This window comes from Macrobrachium nipponense, chromosome 46 (genome assembly GCF_015104395.2).
Source record: "Macrobrachium nipponense isolate FS-2020 chromosome 46, ASM1510439v2, whole genome shotgun sequence".
Classification (NCBI taxonomy): Eukaryota; Metazoa; Arthropoda; class Malacostraca; order Decapoda; family Palaemonidae; genus Macrobrachium; species Macrobrachium nipponense.
The window spans coordinates 43,289,370-43,312,289 of record NC_061106.1 but is presented as its reverse complement, the minus strand read 5'-3'; the positions used below and the strand labels follow the sequence as shown (position 1 = coordinate 43,312,289).

Sequence of the window (22,920 nt, the reverse complement as noted above, 5' to 3'; positions counted from 1 at the left end):
ATATATATATAATATATATATATAGATATATATATATATATATATAAATATATATAACTCAGCAAGGAATAAATTAGTCAAGTTTATTTTCATTCAGTTCAAATATATCACAATATGACACCAAAACGATTTGATTCACAAAATATTCAGAATATAAAGTGATTAAATATCATTAAAAAAAGTTGAAGTGTTAAATTCAATTGTGCAAGTTACTATTCACAACTTTCACAATCATTGTTAATATGAACATGGTGCTAAATTTAATTCATTGCTATGCTAAATCTACCTGCCTTTCAACATTAAAAAGGTTTGATTTTATATAAGATGGCCACAACTGCTGGCCATTATATCCACTCATGAACTTTAGTGTTACAGATGTCATCCATGAAAACATGAAGCCTTAAAATGAAAGGCTATGGACAACTTTCAACCCTGGAGAGTTTTATTCATGGTTTTATGGCGTATCCCATCAACAAATATCCAGAAGAGAGAATAATTGTTATATCACAGTGGGAAAAGGCAGTAAATAAAGTGGAAGACTATAACACTTAAAACGTAGGAGCTGTACACATGAAAATGAGGTGCAATTACACTGTATCCTACTCTTACTACTATCAAAACATGTGGGAAGCCGTACTAAAGACATGTCCTGTATAATACTACTACTACTACGCCCGTACCAAAACTAAACCTTGTCTGTCTTACGTCAAATATTATAAAAAAACATTATAGGCAAGTGTACAATTATTTAGCTGATTATTTTGTTAATTCCACAGTATTATCATTCTATTCTTAAATTTTTTAACAGTGGTAGGCTTTTTTACATTTCGATAGGTGTAGTTGTAGCCATAAAGTAGCCAAGGCTGCAACTACCTACCTAGTATAGGTAGCTAGCTATATGCCTAGTAGTACCTAGTATATAGTAGGCTAGCTAGTAGCCATACTAGGCTACCTAAATACTGCCAAGGTAGGTAGGGAGCCTCGTTAGCCGGTAAATTGAAGACTACCTAACTACCGATTACCACCGTTAAGGTAGTTACCAGTTTAGTATGTGCAAAGTGGTAGCTAGTTTGTGGATGAAGGTAAAAATATCTAACTGGATATTGGTACGGCAGCTGTATCCCAGATTGCGATAGATATTGGTATGGCAGTAAATTGCGCATGCGCGAACCTTTTTTTTACCGCGGCCGCCTCAAGCATATCAGTGACAGCAAGAAAATGACAACCTAGCAATGTGAACCGTGTAATAGCTAATACATCAGTTTTCGCTGAAAAACAGATATTTTCAGGTTTCAACAAGCTGAAAAAGGTAATAGACGTCTACGAAGAGTCAAACTTCTTCCAGAAATTGTATATCTGTAGGTCACGAACGATCGAATCGGCCCTGAAAAGAGCTCTGAAGAGGAGATTCAAAGAAGATTTGAAGCTTAGTACATCTAATAGGCTATGGGAAACATACTGTTAATATAGACCTGATTTGAATTATTACTTACGATTGATTAGGCCGTTTACCACAGGATCGACTTGGTAGTTTTCCTTACTACCATGAATACAGCAGAGCACAATTTCCGTGTACTTCAAGTCTTCTTTGAATCTCCTCTTCGGAGCTCTTTTCAGGGCTGATTCAATCGTTCGTGACCTACGGATACTTTACAATTTCTGGAAGTTTGACTCTTCGTAGACGTCTATTGCTTTTTTCAGCTCGTTGAAACCTGAAAACATTTGTTTTTCGGGGAAAACTATTGTATTATTACACGGTTCAAAGGAGATTCAAAGAAAATATGAAGTAAACAAATAGACTAGTTTAGTTTTATTTTTCATGTATATAGTCAAAATCTATGTATGTTTAAATATTATTGTGATTTTTTATATTTTCATTTACTGTCAAAATGTTTTGGTGCTTTGGTGATGACAGTATGGTGCTTCACTTTGACATTTTGAATTGAACATGTTCAGCGAAACAATTCAGTTCGACTATTATTACTACTGTCGCTGATCCTCTAGTGCCGTACCTATAGCTCTTAGCAACAGTGTACGGCAACTGCTGCATGATTAGCAAACTGCCATACCTACAGCAAGTCAATAGCTGGCTCAATACTGCACCACTGACAGAATCTGACGTACCCCCACTACACTATGTTATTTGTATGGCAGGAAGTCTGAAATTGACGCTTGCGCAATTCCCTGCCATACCAATATCTATCGCAATCAGGGATACGGCTGCCGTACCAATATCATGTGCCTAAAAATATAAGCAATAGGTAGATGGCAATTAAACAGAAAAAGCCAACAATCAACACAAATGGTAAATCGAAGTTACCTTTAGACGTCGGGTATTTCCTTGGGGTTAATCTGAGTAATAGTGCCTTGTGGGGTATTTATCTGGAAATTGCAGTTTCCTATAGTATTTTGGCTCCTTATTAACAATTTGACATTAATTTTTGGGGGTTGGGTTTAATTAACTTGTAGTTTACCTTTGAACTGTATCCTACGGTGAGGGGGACTTGTTGGGAAAGGGAGGGGTTATGGGTGGGGTAAATCACTTGGGAGAAGTTTTTGCCATGTTACTGTGTCATTTCCTCTTGTTTATGACATTTGGAATGCGAAATACAAGCGGAAATGTGTGACAAATAAACTGAGAATGCAGCCATTTCACAGGCAAAATCCACAATCTACTACTACTACTACTATTACGAATGCTACTGCGCATGCGCCATGTTTTAGGGGAGCTTTTGGTTCAGACACCGACTCCTAAGTGAGGGACATGTTGGGGGGGATTTTGCAGGGGACACGTATTTAGCCGGTCATGTTGCAATATTAACCCTACATTGTGATAGAAAATAATAATATGGTGAGGCGGAGGCCCTGATCAGTTATGAGAAGACCACAACCAGACAAGACTAAGTAGTAACTACTAGTAGTACTGTAATTCGGACTAGACCACTTTGAACAAAACCTAATTAGGACCAGTTTCATAACCAGGCTCCCGGTCAGGATATGCAGTAGTATATCTAATTAAAGTAGGAACAGTCTCCATACTTTGTAAGTCACAAATAAAAAAATGACCTCCCGGGTATCAAAGGATGTTTCCTTTTGGGCTGTTGTATTCACTAGCTAAACATCACTAATAGCCCAATTTGAATAGGTGTTGGTATGTACTGGGATTTGTGGTAGAATCATTTGTTTAGCAATGATTGGTATTTTATGTAATGTTTAGGCTTAATTTTTTTTTTTTTATAAAATTACATCTTCAGGCATCTGGGTATATGAAAATAATTTATGAAAATTGAGGTCCTCAAAGAATAAATACGTATTTAATTTTCTAATAATCTTTTATATTTACTCTATTTAGAAAAATAGTGTCATAGAAATGTACAAGAAAACATCAGTTTTTATTTTGTTCAAAGTCATTGTGTCAAGTACCAGCTACCTGGAAGAATTCAGCTTTCACCTGTATTACAGATTGCATTTGCATATGAGTATGCTTTTTACAGCCAGGAAAACCCCAGAACAATGGTGAATACTGTAATAACAAATAGGTAGTTACTTGGTATTTTGAATAAATGAATTTTAATTCTATTGGCACAGCATTTTCAACTACAATGCCGTTCAAAATGAGAGGACATCGCTGTGTGCTGTGCAGGAGAAATAAAAACGATTGTGGGTCACTCATGTTGCACCGATTTCCAAAGGATGTTGCCAGGTAAGAAGTTTAGTTATATTTAAGTCTTTAAGTTAATATTTCTGTCTGGAGGTTAATAACCTCAACAACTGTACCCCTGATCTAATGAAGTTATATACAAATATCCCCGTGACTTCACTGCATGTTTGAATATTATGGATTGCCTTTCATAATAAGGGTACGACAGTAGGAAATTACTCTGAACGTTTGTCTTCTAGATAAAATAGGTAGATTGTGTACGTATGTTTGTTTAAAAATTTTCATATACATTATTTTATGAAATACTCAAGTGCAGTTCATAATAGTTTTAGACCAGAAATGATTCAGTTTTAGTTTTGTTGTAGCTTTTACCTTATCTTCCAGGTGTAAGACTTGGGTAGAAGCATTAAATCTTCCCATTCTTGAACGTGTACCACCTTCTCGGCTGAATCATTCGTATGTCATTTGCAGTGACCACTTTAGAGATGACCAGTACCTGAATGGACGTCTTTTATACAACAGTGTACCAGTTCAAAGTTAGTTTGCTCAGACATAGGGGTCAGAGCTTGTTTTTAGTGTACCATGTGTTTTGGGTCACCACACTTTAAAGGTTGTATCATTATGATTATGTGGACCTTATGTTGCTTAAAGGTTGTATCATTATGATTATGTGGACCTTATGTTGCTTAAAGGTTGTATCATTATGATTATGTGGACCTTATGTTGCTTTTTTGAATCCCAAGAGCAAGTACAGTCGTATTTTGAGTTTGAAGAATTGAATATTGAAATTTTTTTTATATAGGTAAGTAACCTATCAAATAATTACATAATTAGCATAAGGTTATCAACCACGGCAGCCTAAAAACTGAAAATTCTCAGTTGTGCTTCTATTGTTTTTGTGTAGGTGACAGGCCCTGTCCACTTTCAGGGCATGAATAGGAACAATGAGCAGAGTTTCATTTCATTTTCTGTCAAGTCCTGACCTACACAAAAATGATACTTAGAAGCGCTGCCATGAATTTTTTATTATTATGCTTTTGTGGTTGAAAACCTTATAGCTATGTAATTTCTTGGTAAGAATATATAAAACTTTGTTTTATCATAATAATGTCATATTTAGTGACCTCACCCTTTTCAGATTTAACACCTGTTGACCAAGGAGATTCTAGTGATGAGACTTCGGACTCGGATGAGAGAGGTAAGAGATATAATATTGAATTTCAGTATCTTTGAAGTTTAACATAAATTGCAAAATAGTACTTACTCTGACAGAGCTGTACATAATAAAATCTAATAGATTTCTTCACATTCAACTATCCGAGTTCTTTTCTTTTGTGTTCCCATGAAAAACAAATGTATTGTTTTTATATCTGCCATTATACCTAGTCAAAAGCTGGGGAGAATTGATTTATAGTCATAACTGTTTTAGAAGCTGGGTGAGTTGTCACAAAAAGATATTTGAAAAGAAAATAGTGCGTGGCATTGTGGAATATTATAAGGTTACAGCCTGTGACAGCATGATTTTTGAGCTAAGGCTTTATAAAATACAGTAGTACCTCGAGATACGAAAGGCTCAACTTACGAAAAATCCAAGTTACGAAAGCCAATGCGAAAAATTTTACTGCTCTACATACGAAAAGTTTTCAAGATACGAAAGGTTGTTGCTGTAAAGTCCCAAGATTCGCCCGGACCACCGAGAACAATTTTAAAACTCCCGCGCCGCCAACTGAGTAAACTCGCCACCATCCTCCCGCTCTCCCATTGGTTCCTGATGCTAGTCACCCCATAAGGTCCTGCTCTCCTATTGGTCAGCATCTACCCCTTGTGCTTTAAGTATTCTATTGGTAAAAGGTTGCTGTAAATTGAAAAACTTATTCATGCAATACATTTAATAAAGAAAACATTAGGTAAAGATAGAATAAAGAATAGAAATGAATGGTTTATTATACTGTTTGGTAGTTTCAGTAGTTGAAGAGAGAGAATGAAAATTTATGGCTTACTGTGTAAAAGTGATTGCTTGGCGATCGTTCGATACTTGTAAGTGCTGGATGTAAATAGACATTTGGAAGCTTTTTTTTTTGTTTGTTTATTATAGTTAATGGTTACTTAATAATTATTTGAAATGAGTACATGCAATACATTTAATACAAAAAATTGTGAATTAGATATCATAAAATATAAAATAAATCAGACTGCCAACAAATACGTATTTTTTAGAATTCTTCTTCTGTTTTATTATTACGTTACGTATACGCATGTTTCATTATAGCTGTCAGTAACTTGGTATCTTCATTAGGTAAAGATAGAATAAAGAATAGAAATGAATGGTTATTATACTGTTTGGTGGTTTCATTAGTTGAAGAGAGATACTAATGACAATTTATGGCTTACTGTGTGCTAGGAAAAATGATTGCTTGGCGCTCGTTCGATACTCTAAGACGGGTAAGAGCTGGATGTAAACAATTGATCGGAAGGTTTGTTTTTTGTTTGTTTGTGTATTATAGTTAATGATCAATTAATAATTATTTGAAATGAGTACATACTGATTATTTATACATTTTATTGGCATATTCTAAACTTTTAGCTCTTAGGTTTAGATGTCAGAATCATAGACTAGGCTACAGTAGCAACCGCTAACATAGGCTAGGCTTATTGCTAAGGGACATATGCTAAAGTCCTAATAAAGCAGTAAAAATGGGGTTGAACATTACATGCAGTTGAATATTACTCAAGTATGTACAGTATTTTGCCTTTTTGGAGTCATATTTCTTCCGTCGTAACCCTAGAACATGTGTTTTAGGCCTGGAAATATAATTTACTGGGGTGTTTTTGGAGGGCTTGGAACGGATTAGCCATTTTACATGTAAAATGTGTTCCAAGTTACGAAAAACTCATAATACGAAGGCCGTCTCGGAACGGATTAATTTTGTATCTCGAGGTACCACTGTAGTATGATGATCTCAGTTTCCCTGCAAAAAAAGAAAAAAAAAACAAGTGTTTCTTAAATTATTTCCAAAGTAATGGGTGGCTTTTATTTCAGCGTCATTTATACCCAAGAAAGAACCACCTGTAGTAGGAGTTCTAGACAATAATTTACCATTTGGAGGAACAGGTAAGCTAAGTCTTCATGTACATTGTTTACTTATTCCTTTTTCAGGAATTATGTTCACTAGTTATATGTGATATACCATTGCAAAAGACTTATATTTTTGATACAGTACAGTATTGAAAATCATAGGATACTCAACATGTTGTTATCTTTTTATAGTGCAGCTCTTAGTAAATCTCCTTTAAAATAATTTACACAAGCGAATTAGTCAACGTCTTTCTTAACTATATTTTTTCTAAATTTTTATTTACATGTTAATTGAGGTGTTACCCAAATGAATGCACATTCTTACTCATATGCAAACTAGTATTTTGCACATTTGTTGACCTTATAGACTTAAATATTCTTCCTTGTCATTGTTATCAAGAAGTTGAGTAAAGCCTTTTTTCCGTAGAAGATCCAGGTAAATTAAAAAGTACCCATTGGTCCCTGTGGAGGGCCAATGTTTTATGTTAGATCATTTTGATATGCCAGCTGCTCTTATGTTCTTTAAAAACTAACTAGTATTCATGACTCAAAGGTATATGGACACATCTCGTTTTATAATTACAATAAGGTAATCCTTTATGTTAGAGTCTTGTTACATGATTTAAGTAGAGGATTTGGGTTGATCTTTGATAGTTAATGCTTCTTTTTTTCTATAGACTGGACTTTCCATGATTTTCCTCGGGGATGTTATGATAAATCGGCACATGCTTCAGATGAAGGTAAATATTCAATATGTTTGCCTAATGGCTTAATAAACATTTGATTTATGTTTGTTCTGATTTTATAGTATATAGTTAATTTTTGGCTTGTACATCATAAAATTTGTTATTATATATAAATAACTAACCAAGTACTAATCACATAGCTATAGTTTCAACTCGCAAGGCAGCCTAAATTTTTAAATTCACGGTAGCGCTACTTTTGTTTTGGGCAGGTGACTAGCCCCACCCACTTTCAGGGAAAGAGAGGAACAACGTAGCAAAGAGCTTCAATTTGTTTCTGCCAGCTTATGACTGACATGGTTGTAAGAAGCCAGCATAGTTTGGAATTTGTTCACTTTTCCATTTGATAGTTTTTACCAATTGGTGAATTATTTTTACTTTTGGTAGCTTTCGGCAAATTAGAACAGTGTTAACTTTTGAGAGAGATTTTTTGGTAACTGGTATTATTAATAATAATTTCAAGTGTCCTTAGTATTCAACAGTTTAGCGTTTAAAAGGACAAATTTAAACTGAACTTTGTTTTCAATTTTTAGACCTTTTTTCATCAAATCAGATTGGCTTTAGAAGGATGCAGATTTTAGCTGCTAAATTATAGTAATTTTATGATGCTTTTAGTGTAATAAATATGAAGTCATCATTTATCTTAAATTTTTCAGTACGAATGGGGCCTTCCTTTTCGCAAGGTACAGGAACAATGGGAAGAAGCTCTCCTGTTTTTATAGGTATGTATTACTTATCTTAAGTTTTAAAAATATGCATACTTACTGCATACTTTTTTTTTTTTACATTCAAAAGACAAGGAGGAAGTTTTCATCTCAAAGTAGTTTTGTCTCGGCAGTAAACTACAACAACCCCAATGTACTAACTGGAATTATGTAGATGACAAGGATACCAGGGATGGTACCAGAGTCCAAGAACATGGGTCATTAATAGCTGAGAGGATGTGCTTCTAGGATGAATAGCATTACTAACATGATGTAGGGACTCCACCATAACTCAAGTAGCAAATCTAGATGTAGTTGAATTAGTAGTTGAGTGATTCAGTCACCAATTTAGTATGTGGGAACATTTTTAAGGGCCTTTACTCTTTCTCAGTGTATTCATAGTTGGTAAGACTCATGCAAAATAACTAAGCTATTTTCTCCGGGTAATACCAGTAGAATGGAGGATTTCAGGTTGAGAAAAATACTGAAGCTCAAAGCTCATTTCATTTGATATTTTGTGGACTGATGTAGGATTATTAACATTATGATTGCATAAATAGTACACATACCCTTACAGTTAAGAATGGTATTACCAGAATTTATTGTTTTGTACATGCAACTTCCCTGGCAGATATATACTTAGCTATAGTCTCCGACGTCCCGACAGAATTTCAAATTTCGCGGCACACGCTACAGGTAGGTCAGGTGATCTACCCTCCCGCCGCTGGGTGGCGGGACTAGGAACCATTCCCGTTTCCTAATCAGATTTTCTCTGTCGCCGGTTCCGACAACATACGTTGTTGGTTCCTCCTGATTTGGATTTAGTTTTTCGCTTGCCGTGGATCTTTTGACTGTCTTTTAGTGACGTATTGGATCGTTTGCTTGGCATACGCTTTTGTTTACTTTTTATGATTCTCTAATGCGTCAGACGCTAGTACTGTGTTTAGAATATGGGCGATGAATGTGTGACGTAAGACTACCGAAGGATTCGGTAGATCCTTGCACTGTAGAAGAGTAATTTAATTTTTGTTTTTTCTAAGGAACTACCACTCTGTTGTAATCTGTTGTAAGACAGTCATAATTACGTACCGTATGCAGTTACTGAATGACAGTCATTAACACGAAACATTTGACATGAAGATATGATGAGAATCCTTAAGAGAACCTTCATTGTTGAAGTTTGTTTTGTCGGTCTATAGATCACTTATTAACCCTTAAACGCCTAAGCGGTAAAAAAAAAATGTCTCCCGTGTGCCGGAGACGTTTCAGAGTGAGCGCGGGAGTGGAAAAAATATTTTTTTCAAAAAATCATAGCGCGCTTAGTTTTGAAGATTAAGAGTTCATTTTTGGCTCCTTTTTTTGTCATTGCCTGAAGTTTAGTATGCAACCATCAGAAATGAAAAAAATTATCATTATACATATATAAATAATGCGATATATGATAGCGCAAAACGAAATTTCAATATATAATTGTATTCAAATCGCGCTGTGCGCAAAACGGTTGAAGGTAACAAGTTACTTTTTTTTCGTTGTAATGTACACTAAATTGCGATCATTTTGGGTATATAACAATTGTAAAAACGATAAAAGCAACACAGAGAAAATATTATCACAAAATAATGCATGAATTCGTAACACGCAGACGTAAACATATTTTTTTTCAAAAATTCACCATAAATCTAAATATTGTCCTAGAGACTTCCAATTTCTTTCAAAATGAAGACAAATGATTGAATATTACTATACTGTAAGAATATTAGCTTACAAATGCAGTTTTCGACCATATCTGACGAGTTAAAGTTGACCGAATGTCGAATTTTTTTTTATATATTTTTTTATATGCAATTATTTCGGAAATAAGAAAAGCTACAACTTTCAATATTTTTTCGTTTTATTCTACATGAAATTGCGCACATTTTCATATATAAAACTCTATGAAATGCCTAATATGAAATGGAGCAAATATTCCGAGAATGGGACTTACACATTTCGGAGATTTGTGGTGGAGAATCCGCGCGCGGAGGGAAAGTTTTTTTTAAAAATTCACCATAAATTTAAATATTGTGCTAGAGACTTCGAATTTGTTTCACGATGAAGATAAATGACTGAATATTACTAGACTGTAAGAGTTTTATCTTACAATTGCGTTTTTCAACCATTTTGGTAGAGTCAAATTTGACCGAACGTGGTTTTTTTTTCTATTTATCGTGATTTATATGCAAATATTTCGAAAATGAGAGAAAAGCTACAACCTTCAACTATTTTTTGTTGTATTATACATGAAATTGCGCACAATTTTCCATATAAAACGTTATGTAACGGCTAATTTAAAATGGTGCAAACATTACCACAATCGCACGTATGATTTTTTCGGAAGAGTTACCGCGCGGACGTAAAGAAAATTTTATTTTTTTCATAAATTCACCATAAATCGAAATATTTTGCTAGAGACTTCCAATTTGTTGCAAAATGAAGGTAAATGCTTGAATATTACTAGAATATAAGCGTTTTAGCTTACAATTGCGTTTTTCGACCATTTCGGTAGAGTCAAAATTGACCGAAGGTTGAAAATTTGTCACATCATTTTTTATATGAAAATATTTCAAAATTGATAAAAGCTACAACCATGGGTTGTTTTTAGTTGTATTGTGCATGAAATTGCGCACATTTTCATATATAAAACTTTATGTAACGGCTAATTTAAAATGGTGCAAACATTACCACAATCGCATGTATGATTATTTTCGGAAGAGTTACCGCGCGGACGTAAGGAAAAAGTTTTTTCATAAATTCACCATAAATCGAAATATTGTGCTAGAGACTTCCAATTAGTTGCAAAATTAAGGTAAATGATTGAATATTACTAAATATAAGAGTTTTAGCTTACAATTGCGTTTTTCGACCATTTCGGTAGAGTCAAAGTTGACCGAAGGTTGAAATTTTGGCACTTATCGTTATTTATATGAAAATATCTCAAAACTGATAAAAGCTACAATCACGAGTATTTTTTTGTTGTATTTTACATAAAAATGCGCACATTTTCATATATAATAGTCCATGTAACGGCTAATTTAAAATGGTAAAAAAATTATGTCAAAGTGACGAAATAATTTCCGAGATGTGTCACAGATACTTTTTTAGTGCGCAAGAAAGAAATTCGCGCTTGGCGCGCCTGCGTAACGATTGTAAACAAAACAACACCTTGATCCGTGAACTCCCAGCATCCCCCAAGGCGCGTGATTCAAGAGTTTTCGGCTGGTAGGCCTAAAAGTATTTTTCCGCGAATTTTTAAAAAAACTTTTGTATGTCGACGTAAAATACGTCCAGTCGGCACCCGAGAGACAAAAAATGTCGACGTAAAATACGTCCAGTCAGCGTTTAAGGGTTAATGAATTGTCTATTAATAATCCTTGTTCTGAATGTGAGATTTGGAATGAGGAAGAAGTCTCTTTCTTCTTCTTTGAGGAAGTTAGAGAAGAACAGAGTTAGGAAAGCTTCGTCTAGAAACTCCAGTAGTTCTCGTACTAACGAGCTAGTTGAGGAGGCTTTAGAACCTAACCCTAATGTAGTTGTTGTATCCTCTCCTCCATTTTCAGCCCCTTTTCCCTTCTTCGAACCTGTGGATTCATCTTCGAGATGAAGCGCCTCAGCGGAGTGGCTGGTTGGTCCTGTTGCTGAATAACCACTGGTTCCATGCAACGTAAAAGCACCATACAAACAAACAAACGTAGTCAGTTTGATTTATATAATTCTGGCATGAAAGCCGAGATTCGCAGGATGGAATTGCAGTTGCTTGCAATGGAAGGTAAGAGTGCTGTGGGAAGTTTTTGTGCAGTGTTCCCAGTGTAGTGGAGGGGGCGTCTGTCCGGCTCCGCATTGCTCCTAGGCCTAGACCTCTTCCAAACTCCCAGAACCAGGGGAGGAGGAATGTCAACAGCCGTAAGGAGGATTTAGAGCATCCCCAACGGTCAGGTGTCCCTTCGGCAGGCTCTGTTGTCTCGACCCAGACTGCCATGGATCGCCACAGAAAAGGCATCCTGAGGAAGTGTTTCTTCCAATTCGGCTTCTCCAGGCCGCGAGACACTTCTCTCCTCACAGGTGCGCCTCTCCTAGCAGGCGCGCGGAGCCAGCCAGGCGCTCGTCTCCCATCAGGCGCTTTTCTCCTTGCAGGCACGATTCACCTGAGGAGTCGCCTTTTTGACAGGAAGTTTGCCTTCTCCCGAAGGAGATCAAGAGAAGTCTACTAAGCGGGTCCTTGTGGACCTCCAGAAGCAACTTTCTACGTTGATGGGCGCTCTGGTTAAGGACCCTCCTCGCAAGAAGGACATCGCGCTTCCGATCAAGAGCTCTGAGCTCCACCCTCGCAAGAGACGTGCCTCTCAGGACAGGAGCCCGTCACCGAGAAGTTCCAGGCGCCTCTCCCTCTTCTCCAGTTAGCCGCTCCTCTTTTAGCAAGCGGGCTCCTCTTGGCAGGTGCTCCTCTCCTAGCAGGCGCTTTTGCGCCTACCAGGCGCTCTTCTCACAGCAGGCGCAACTCTAATGGTAGACGCCCCTCTCCTCACAAGCGCTCCTCACATGATAGACGCGCCTCTCCTCATAGACGCTCCTCTCTTAGCAGACGCTTTTTCTCCTGGCAGGCTCGCTCTCTTCTTCAAGCAGGCGCCTTACTCTTGGTAGGCGCCCTTCTTCGGACAGAAAAGCCTCTACTACGTGGAGGACTGCACGGCCGGGTGGGGATCTTCGGATCCTACCTGGCATAAGCCCAGTCATTGAGGAGGGATCCTGCCCCATCCTCGATTTCTACGGGAATCGAGAGAACCACCAACCGATGATCGAATTCGGTGGGGGTTTCGCCGAGTGCTTAAGATTCTGCGGAATTTCTAGCACTCGCAGTGTTCGAGTTTTTTACAATCTCTTAACACTTAAGTGAAACCTCGGTCCAAGATGAGCTAGACAAGAATCTCTGATAATTTTTACCTCGAAATTCGAGAACACCGCCAAATGCTCGAATTCCTGGATTAGGTTCTGTCATGTAAGCGGGTTGGCCCCATTGACAAGATCCTAGAGGTTCTGTCATGTAAGTGGATAAGCCTCCATTGACAAGATCCAAAAGGCTTTGTCATGTAAGTGGGCTAGTCCCCATTGACAAAGATCCTATAAGGTTCTGTCGCGTAAGCGGGTAAGCCCCCATTGACAAGATCCATAAGAACTCTCAGTCATAGGTCACTACCTCGCTGAGGCTCTTCAGGCAGAGCAGACTCATAGACAATGTCCATGAAGTCTTCTGCCCAATAAGATAAGAAGCTTGAACTGTCGTCTTCGGTACTCTGTTCACAATTGAAGCTTTCCTTTGGGAAAGACTTCTCCTTCATTCTCTTGACTAGAGAACGAAGGCGGTCAATCGCCAATCCTTACTCTCATTCCTCGTAGGGAAAAGAATGTAGGATGGAGGTAGTTGTACAGAAACCTACAAAAATTCTACGTATTTTACCTTTGCGACATGATTCTGTTAAGCAGTTGAACTGTCCGGGGTGTAGGTGCATACCGTAGTTAGCTCTACCGATGGCGACCGAGACAACGAGTATCCTAATTGAACTGCTAATTGGGGTTCCCTGCAACCTCCCACGAGTTACCAGTTTCGATTTTAGATACTTATGGTATTGTCACGACAACACCAACTCAGCTTTTGTATTTACCGAAATCCATTTCGCTTAAATATAATTGCTCAAGCATATTTTTATGCTCGATGGTTCTAGCCGAACGCATTTCCTTCGTGGAATGGATTACATGGCAACTCAGGATGACGATCGGCGAGAGCTAACAGTGTATGAGTCTGCTGTCACTACGATTATAACAGCTCAGTACCAGCTGGCTCTCCGAGATGCACGGTCGGTTGCTTCTCTCTCCCCTGCAATGATTGGCTGCCGAACTGTATCTCTGCCCAATAATCACAGACTTAGGTCTCTGATTAACGGGGATTCTCGCATACATGAATGGCCTTCGACATTGCGAGAAATTTTCAACAGAGATATCTCTTGGACTCTCTCTTTTTTCTGTTTACCGCACTGTAGCAAAAGTGTGTACTAGTCTATCGCTGGATCGCACTGCAATAATACAGAATTTTTTTTCTTCAGACATCAGAGTTTGTCTTCAAAATATCTCGTATTCGTAGGTGTGCAATTGTTCATTGTTCACCCTGAATTAACAGATATATTGGAAGACATCGCCTATTCCCAGGCCTGACAGCTGCTTCCAAATGTTCAACCCATGAGAAGCAGTCCTGCAGGCAGTACTTCCTGGGGTTTTTCATTACTGAAAAGCGCCCCGCTTTCATAGCAATTACGACTTCTCACCGAACAGCAATGAAATAGAGGTTAGAGTTTTCAGTCATTGGTAAGCACGGGCTCAGAATCTTGAGAATCTTTCTCTCGATTCGGCTGTGAAGAAGTACGTTGCATTCTCTGTCCTCCTTCGTCTTCTACAGCACATAGTGTTGTTTCTCCTTAGCTGAGATTCAACTACTATGAGAATGTCTTGCCATCAGGAACCTCGGTCTCTAGAAGGCAATTGACTTTCACCTGTTTGGGCACGTGCCTTAACAGAATCATCACCTCGCCTTCCGGCATCGGTGACAAATAAATATACGTTTTTGATGGTCTCTCGGCATAACCCTTCAAAGGCAAAGGTCACGTGACTTGCTCGGATTCTTGGACCTCGATACCGAACGCAGTCATTCGGCAGCTGTCAGAATGCCCGGGTCATGTACGAACTACGGTGTAGACTTAGTTCGAGTGTACCAAGAACTTCGCTGCGGACTCCTTCCCGAGCCAGGAAGGGGTAAAAGGATCTGAGTTGGTGGTTTTCCCCACTCAGAATGAACAAGGGCTTGTCTCTTCTAAAAGCCGGAACCGCACCTAGTGTCGTTCTCAGAAGCCTTAGAGTCGGGATGGGGAGCAACACTAGGGGCGAAAGAAGTGTCAGGCACCTGGAAAGGGGACCAGGTGAACTGGCACATCAACAAGAAAGAGTTGAATACAGTCTTCCTGGCCCTGAGGAGTTTCGAACCAGAAGTCAGAGGCTCGGTGGTCCAAGTCAACTCGGACAACACCACGGCTCTGGCATATATAAGGAAACAGGGAGGGACTCATTACGTCTCCCTGTACGAAACAGCAAAAGACCAGTTGCTGTGGGCAGAGGAGAGAGAAATTACACTTCTCACCAGATTTGTTCAGGGAGAGATCTGCTCAGACAACCCCATTGTGACAGGTTTCACTAAAACCTCCCCGCTCTCTGCCTGACTACCTTCAGCCTATCGGGAGATTTGTCAGAGCGAGAGGCTTTTCGCGCAAGGCTGCTAGCGCGATCGCCAGAGCCCGCAGGTCATCATCCTTGCGAGTCTACCAGTCGAAGTGGGAAGTGTTTCGGAGATGGTGCAGGATGAAGAAACTATCCTTATCCAATACCTCTGTGACTATAATTGCTGACTTCCTTCTCTTTTTAAGAGAAGAATGCAGCTTAGCTGTCTCTACGATTAAAAGTTATTGTAGCATGCTATCCGTGGTGTTCAGGAACAGGGACCTGAATATCGCGGAGGATAAGATCTGCATCATCTCAAGTTCCTAGTATTGGACAAGTTCGAACCCCCTCAACAGGCGTCCTTGCGGGACCTGACTAGAAAGTCTCTGTTTCTTTTAGCGCTGGCGACTGCTAGAAGAGTTAGCAAGCTTCAGGCTCTGGATGCTAGAATAGGGTTTAAAGGAGAGTCGCCAATCTGCACTTTTAAAACTTTTGTTCTTAGCGAAGAACGAGAATCCCTCTAAACCCTGGCCTTGAAGTTTTGTGGTCAAAGGGCTCTCACCCTTAGTGGGAAGAGAGATCTCTGTGCCCTGTCAGGACCCTTAAAATTCTACCTGGAAAGAAGAATAAAGATGATTAAGGGCAACCTAAAGATTCTCTGGTGTTCTGTCAGAGATCCCAGAAAACCCATTTCTAAGAACGCTCTGGTGTTCTTTATGAGGAACGTCATAACAGGCGCATGCGACGTGCAATGATGAACAGTTTAAACTCCTTAGAGTTAAAGCACATGAAGTAAGGGCCATTGCGACACCTCTGGCGTTTCAGAAGGATATGTCGCTGAACAATATTGTAGCCTCTACATCCTGTAGATGCAACTCAGTGTTTGCTTCTCTCTACTTGAGAGATGTGAGAGTGACTTACGATAAGTGCTTCTCGTTTGGGCCCTACATATCTGCAGTTTCAGTGCTGGGACAGGGAGCTGAGACTAATCCTTGTTAGTTAGTTTAATTTTTAATTTGGTGTCATGTTTTTATATTTGTTTGAAAGAGGGTTAAATGGTAACCCCTTTCAATTGTTAGCTCTAACACGGGTTAGAGTTGGTCAGGTGGTCGGGATTGGTTTTGTGCTCCTTGTTGTATATTGATACCTAAAGCTCTGTCATGTAAGAGGGCGAGTCCCCATTGATATGATACAGGTTAAGGCTCTGTCATGTAAGTGGGTCAGCCCCCATTGACACGATCCAATAGAAGCTCTTGAGGCAAGCAGACTCATAGACAGTATCCATGAAGTCTTCTGCCATTCAGGTAGGAACCAAGGTTTTTTCTTTATAACCTACAACATATGTTGTTTTCCTGTTTTGTTATATATATTATTTAGCTGTCTCTTACCCTCCACCAAGGGTGCCAATCAGTTAAGTATATATCTGCCGGGGAAGTTGCATGTACAAAAATGATATTGTTATGATACAATAAAGTTTTGTACATACTTACCCGGCAGATATATACGATTAATGGCCCGCCCAGCCTCCCCTCAGGAGACAGGTGGAAGAGAAAATCTGATTAGGAAACGGAAATGATTCTTAGTCCCGCCATCCAGCGGCGGGAGGGTAGATCACCTGACCTACCTGTAGCGTGTGCCGCGAAATTTGAAATTCTGTCGGGACTTTGGAGATTATAGCTAAGTATATATCTGCCGGGTAAGTATGTACAAAACTTTATTGTATCATAACAATATCATGTTTGATAAAATGAAAATATTATTTTGCTTTTTCTACAGGTCCTGATGTTCCAGGAACTTCTGTAGATTACAAAATAGAACCAGGAACAACTTTCCAAATGCCATATGATAGTGTTAGTGGAAAATCATTAGATTTTATTGATACCTTCCCAGCCACAGTCGAAAATGAAACTAGAAATGTCACCGACAGTACCATCAAGAGCATTGGGTATGATTTCTCTTTGAAACTGGTTAAGAAGGATGGTACTGTTATTAGAGTACCTGAAGAGAGGGCTCTTTGTGTATCAAGAAATCCTTGTGTAACCTCATTCATTCAGAAATGTCTAAAAAAGCCGAAGTCTTGTAAAAAGTCACACAGCAGTCGAAGAAGGAATCTATTTGCACTTTCCGCCTACAGTAAGAATCCTAAAGCCTATAAATATTTAAAGGAAATGTTTGGGCTTCCTCCTATTAAAATGATGAGACAGTGGAAGAAAACAATAATTTCTGATTATGGATTTTGGAGTTCATATATTCACTCATTTCTTGAAAGAAGGGCTTTGTCGATGAATGAGGAGGAGAAACTATGTGGAATTCTTTTCCATGTTTTTAAAATTCAAGATGATGCTGCCAAGAAGACGAATTTGCCTTGTGAGGAAGTCTTAAACCAGAGCTCCACAAATGAACAGAATAGTAATATAAATGAAAATTTAGACAGTTTTGTTAATCATGTTCTTGTTTTAGTTGTGAAAAGTTTTAACAAGACATGGAATTATGTTGTAGGTGTTCATCGTCTCGGTAGCTGTATTAAAGCTAGTTACGTTAAGCAGATTCTAGAAGAGTGTATTGTTAAACTTCAAGGCATTCGTCTTGATGTGAAATTTATGTTGAGCATGTATGTCCCTCTTAATTATTCTGTGAAAGAGCTATTTGGAATTACGCCTGATGAACCATATATCATAGTGAGGGAGAAAAAGGTTTATGTTTTGTGTGAACCACAAGCACTCATTTTGGATACCTTGAAGGCATTCTCTAAGAATAACATTTATACTGGAAATGGTCTAGCAAAGTGGGATTATGTTCATAGGTTTCTTGAAAAGGATTCTCAACAGGATATAAGTATGGGCCCAAATTTAGGTTTGGTGCTTGAAACGCTAACCATGGGAAGATCATTTGATAATTGTAGCAAAGATACTTCTCAAGTTTTTAGCCAGGCTGTTGCTTCTGGAATTTACATTTATACTACATTAGATGTTCTTCCCCAAGAAGCTGTGCACACGGCAGAATTTATTTTTACTTTTAGCAAATTAATTAATTGTTTTCTTGACTCTAAACCATTGAGCAAGTCGCAGGAAAAGACATATATTGATCATATAAGATTTCTTGAGAGCCTGAAGTCTGGTATCTTTATGTGCAGATTTGTGTCAAAAACTAATGAACAGAGTAGTGATTCATGTAGTGCAGACAATCAGTGTTTTCTTAGTTGGAAAAGTAATGTTAATGCACTACTACAAATGTGGAAAGAATTATTCAACAACCATAAAATATCACACATTCAAGTTCAAAAACTTTGTCAGACACATGTTGATGATTTGCATAAATTAATATGTAAGGATAAAGGTCAGTCTGAGCTAACTTCTTTGCAGTTTGAAAGGGCAATCAAAAAAATACTTTTCAAATCCCTGAGACAAACTTCATATCTAGAAGACTGTGAATCTTTCATTTGTCAAAATCCTTAAAAAGGCAATATGGTTTTTTGTGAAATGCATGTTGAAAATTCTTAATTTAGGTCATTTGAATGTCTTCCAATACAAAAACACAATTTTCTGCAGCCATTTGCCTTTTGTAATCATTCCATCCCTATTGGTGAGATATACTATATTCATAGTAATATTATCAAATCTGGACCTTTAGAGATTATAACATCTGAAGAGGTTGAGGACAACCCCAGGATCATCCAGAATAAGACATTTGGTAAAATCATCATGAGAGCTGCTAATTAATGAGAGATAAGTCAGAAAGTAAACAACTTAATAAGGAAGGGACAGGACCCAAAAAGTAGAAAATAACATTGTACAAAGGAAACAGAGATGAACCGTAATGTAGAAGCTATACTGGAATAAGTTTTCTTGAGAATGCTTTAAAAATAATGGGTAACCTGATAAAGATGACGTGAAAAAGTAATGTTCAAGAATACTATGAAAATGCTGAAGAAGATGCCTTAGTGAAGCTTGAAAAATTTAAAACTACAAGAAAGGTACCATATGAAGTGGAAGAGGGTGCCATGCAGATACAATGAGATTTTTTTTTAATGTGGATGGAAATTGTGCAACAGGCCATAAAACTGTCCCCATATTTAACCAGACCACTGCCATCCCTCTAGAACATGGTGATTTGTTCATTGCATAAGTTGAACATTTTATATTCAACATCTAAATAACTGCTTTAGTATAATAAGTATGTCAGGCTTGGCAAAAATACAAAAACACTTTATAGATACATTGGTAACTTTGTTAAAAGAAAACTTCAAGGTTATATATAATTTTTATTTATACTTCATGTAACCCTTACAGGAAACAATTTTTTCTTTGCTAAATCTGACTAAAATATTGTTAACTATACCTACTGTAATTAAGTGAAAGTTACAACTTAAAAAATGCTAATCAACCCTGACTTTAATATTTGGAATCACCTTTGGAGTTATAATAAAACTCATTGACCCTCTACAGTATTTTAAAATAATCTTTAGGTTGAGAACTACATGGAGGGTAGTAAATCATTTTAAATAAATGTGGGGAAAACACATTTTCATTTTGAAATAAATTATGAGACAGATATTTAACACTTATCAAGAATTAAATTTTTCCTAACAGATAAACTACCAATATTTTACACAATTTTGTCTATCAAAGACAAAGAAAAATACCATTTACAATTGACAAAATGACAAATCCAGCATGTGCTGGTAAACCAATGGAAAGATTGCAGCATGAAGTGCACTGAGAGCACTACCCCACTGTCATCTTACCTATCACATACTATATTTTGTACATGGAAGATTTTTTTTTTCTTTTTACAGCTGACCAGGATTTTCTAACCCTGGGAAAACCTGTGTGCACTTGAATATATTATTTGTTGAGCTTTGTATGAATAATTTTAGAACAAACCACTTTCCTTTTACTCATGCTTTAGCAACTTTTTAAGGCATTTAAATAATAAGTAAAAGCCAGAGGGTTTGTAATATACATATATATAAGTACATGGACTTACTTTTGATTTAAATAACCAACAGAAATATCTCAATCCTTTATGCTTGTTACGGAGCCAACAATTCTAACAATAGCTTCTTCTCGTTTGCAGATATATCAGGATGCCAAAAATCTATCATGAGAATTGCTCTTGGCATAGCTTGTAGTGAACTGTGTTTATTTACAAAAGTAGTTGAATGTTCAAATGAGTCATCAAAAATTATAGTTTTCTGGGCTTCCCACTTACGTTGTTGTCCTGCTACTTCTAGAAAACATCCATTTGGTATACTCAAACCTGGAAAATGCAAAATTATTAGTGCCCAAAAGGATACTAAACCACAGGAATTTCAACAATCTAAAGATCTTTGTCAAAGTGCAGTAATGGTGGTATGATGGTTGATGGTGAGTAAGGTTTTTATTTGGAATTTTACACATTTCCAGCTGACCCTAATATTATAGTGTTAAGGTGAACTTTAAATGTTCATGAAAATTATTCCTAAAAAAATATTTAGTCATTGCTTCCCTATTGAGCAATCCCCTCAAGACCTGTGTAAAAGCAAATTAACATCCCATACTGTGAATATTAAATTTAAATAGTTTTTAAACGGTAAAAAAAGGTCTTTGACAATGTAATGCAATAACCAGTTCTTAAACTAGTTTCTTTATCAATAGATATTTCTTAATCATAAGTAAAAATTTTATATTTCTTTAACCCTGAAAATTATTCTTTTCATGAGATATATTTAATATTACAAATCCTGGATATCTTGTAGCAAGAAGTTGACTTGATACCTAAAACCATATTACTTAATCAAATAACCAAATACCTAAAACTAGATTACTTAATCAAATAACCAAATACCTAAAACTAGATTACTTAATCAAATAACCAAATACCTAAAACTAGATTACTTAATCAAATAACCAATCAGATCTCGCTAACGATAACCCTTTCAACATTTTGTCTGTTCCTTACCTAAGTGACACCTTAGTCGCAAGTTTGTGGGTCCATAGTGTGGTTCTATTTGAGAATTGGGATATAATATAGAAAAGCAAGAATTTCCAAAAACACAGTCTTTCATCACAGATGGCAGTGAACCGAGCATTGTAGCTGTGTTTGGGCATCTTCTGCAATTTCTTTCCACAACGACTCCTTGGTCTATGAAAGGGTAAATGCACCAATGACCATTGGGTATATCATTCAATTTCCAACCATGACTGCTGCCATTCTGGAGATTTTTAAAAACATCTTGAAATTCATCTAGAATTACTTTAAAATTCAGCTTCAGAAGCTCTATTTCAGGAGTATACACATTGAAGTCATCCCAGTAGGCATTTGCAGCAAGATCCATATAGAATATGGTTGGGTTTTGGTATGACGATCTTCGTTTCACCAATTTACGAGCTGTTCCAATTGGCACAGGGTCCGACGTCATGGTGGGGTTATTAATCTTCTCCTTGATGCTCTGAACCGCTTCTTCTACCCTTGACGTCATCTTGATGTTCCGCTTTTTCATATCTTCAAACCGACTAATGAGTTTATCTGACACTTCTTTATAATTCTGACATCTGACGCAACTGGGGTTCTTACATGCTGACACTGCTTTGGTGTCATCGTGGGTAGGTAATGAACACATCAGCATCTTCCCCACCTCGAAGGCAATTTCTCTGTATGGCTTATTTGTCTGTCTCTTGTAGACAATGACGAGAAAAACTGCGGCAAATGAGGTCCCTAGCAAGAGTGACGGCAGGAGAGGTATGGCAGGATCTGGGAGCCCTGCCACGAAGGTCGAACAACATTCTTTGAACCCCATTTTAAGAAATAGCTATAAAGGTTGTTCTTTCCCCGTTCAAGGGCTGTTCTTTCCCTTGATGTAATAGTTTAGCTCGGCTCTTAAATGTTTCTGTATTAAGAGTGGCAAAAACACTGGTATTATGAAGACAAAAACCAATACAGAACCGTGAAAAAGCCCGTAATAGGCTAATCCTCTTGACTTGACAAGTCAATGTTTGTTTTGGATAAACAGCTGTGCCAAGAGGTAGACATTTAAAGGGTGCAAAGATGGTAATCAGTAAGGTATCGTGGCACATTGCATCAAAATATATTTAAACGAAGCAGCAAACAACAATATTATCATTTATTTGGGTTTACATGTATATGTAGGATAGTGAGATACATTGTGAATTTGTAGTAGTTGTTGTTTTAGATTTAGCTGACCTTATGCCAGCATGTCTTCTTGCTCATAGAACAGCCCCTAATGTTGTTGTAGTAGTATGTTTTTGATGACTTAAGAGAAATCAATATATTCTTTAATTTATGTTAATTATAGCGTATCACTTTTATGGAATACAATCAGATAGTAATATGTCTTGTTTTAGTTTTTACTTCTCGAAGGGAGAAAGAACCATTACCAAAATTCACATTACATCTTTTTAAAAGGTAGTTTCCTAAAATGTCACGGTATCACAGTTTCGG

General features: G+C 37.4%; 2 protein-coding genes across 4 annotated transcripts; one reads left to right on the top strand and one right to left on the bottom strand.

Moving 5' to 3' along the window:
* The first annotated feature begins 613 nt into the window (after positions 1 to 613).
* LOC135214983 (uncharacterized) lies at positions 614 to 19,863 on the top strand. 3 transcript variants are annotated; one of them, XM_064249493.1, is made up of 8 exons: positions 614 to 732; positions 3,589 to 3,703; positions 4,046 to 4,197; positions 4,800 to 4,859; positions 6,702 to 6,773; positions 7,415 to 7,477; positions 8,137 to 8,202; positions 17,257 to 19,863. In XM_064249493.1, the coding sequence occupies exons 2-8, from the start codon at positions 3,603 to 3,605 to the stop codon at positions 18,933 to 18,935; spliced, it is 2,193 nt and encodes a 730-aa protein (XP_064105563.1). In that variant the 5' UTR covers positions 614 to 732; positions 3,589 to 3,602; the 3' UTR covers positions 18,936 to 19,863. The 3 variants fall into 3 exon arrangements, with proteins under 3 accessions (XP_064105563.1, XP_064105560.1, XP_064105561.1); XM_064249490.1 differs by having other exon boundaries at positions 4,782 to 4,859; XM_064249491.1 differs by lacking the exon at positions 614 to 732 and adding an exon at positions 898 to 1,032 and having other exon boundaries at positions 4,782 to 4,859.
* On the bottom strand, positions 19,729 to 22,476 carry LOC135214984 (aspartate beta-hydroxylase domain-containing protein 2-like). Its single transcript, XM_064249494.1, has 2 exons — positions 21,421 to 22,476; positions 19,729 to 20,739 (listed from the first exon to the last, which is right to left on the bottom strand). The coding sequence occupies exons 1-2, from the start codon at positions 22,256 to 22,258 to the stop codon at positions 20,513 to 20,515; spliced, it is 1,065 nt and encodes a 354-aa protein (XP_064105564.1). The 5' UTR covers positions 22,259 to 22,476; the 3' UTR covers positions 19,729 to 20,512.
* Positions 22,477 to 22,920: the final 444 nt, after the last annotated feature.

Bases quoted from the DNA above. Each gene is read 5' to 3' on its own strand.
- LOC135214983 (XM_064249490.1), top strand. From the start codon at position 3,603: ATGCCGTTCAAAATGAGAGGACATCGCTGTGTGCTGTGCAGGAGAAAT. The intron at 3,704-4,045 runs GTAAGAAGTTTA...CTTATCTTCCAG, and splicing joins TTTCCAAAGGATGTTGCCAG to GTGTAAGACTTGGGTAGAAG. The intron at 8,203-17,256 runs GTATGTATTACT...CTTTTTCTACAG, and splicing joins AAGCTCTCCTGTTTTTATAG to GTCCTGATGTTCCAGGAACT.
- LOC135214984 (XM_064249494.1), bottom strand. From the start codon at position 22,258: ATGGGGTTCAAAGAATGTTGTTCGACCTTCGTGGCAGGGCTCCCAGAT. The intron at 20,740-21,420 runs GTAAGGAACAGA...TGCATTTTCCAG, and splicing joins GCGACTAAGGTGTCACTTAG to GTTTGAGTATACCAAATGGA.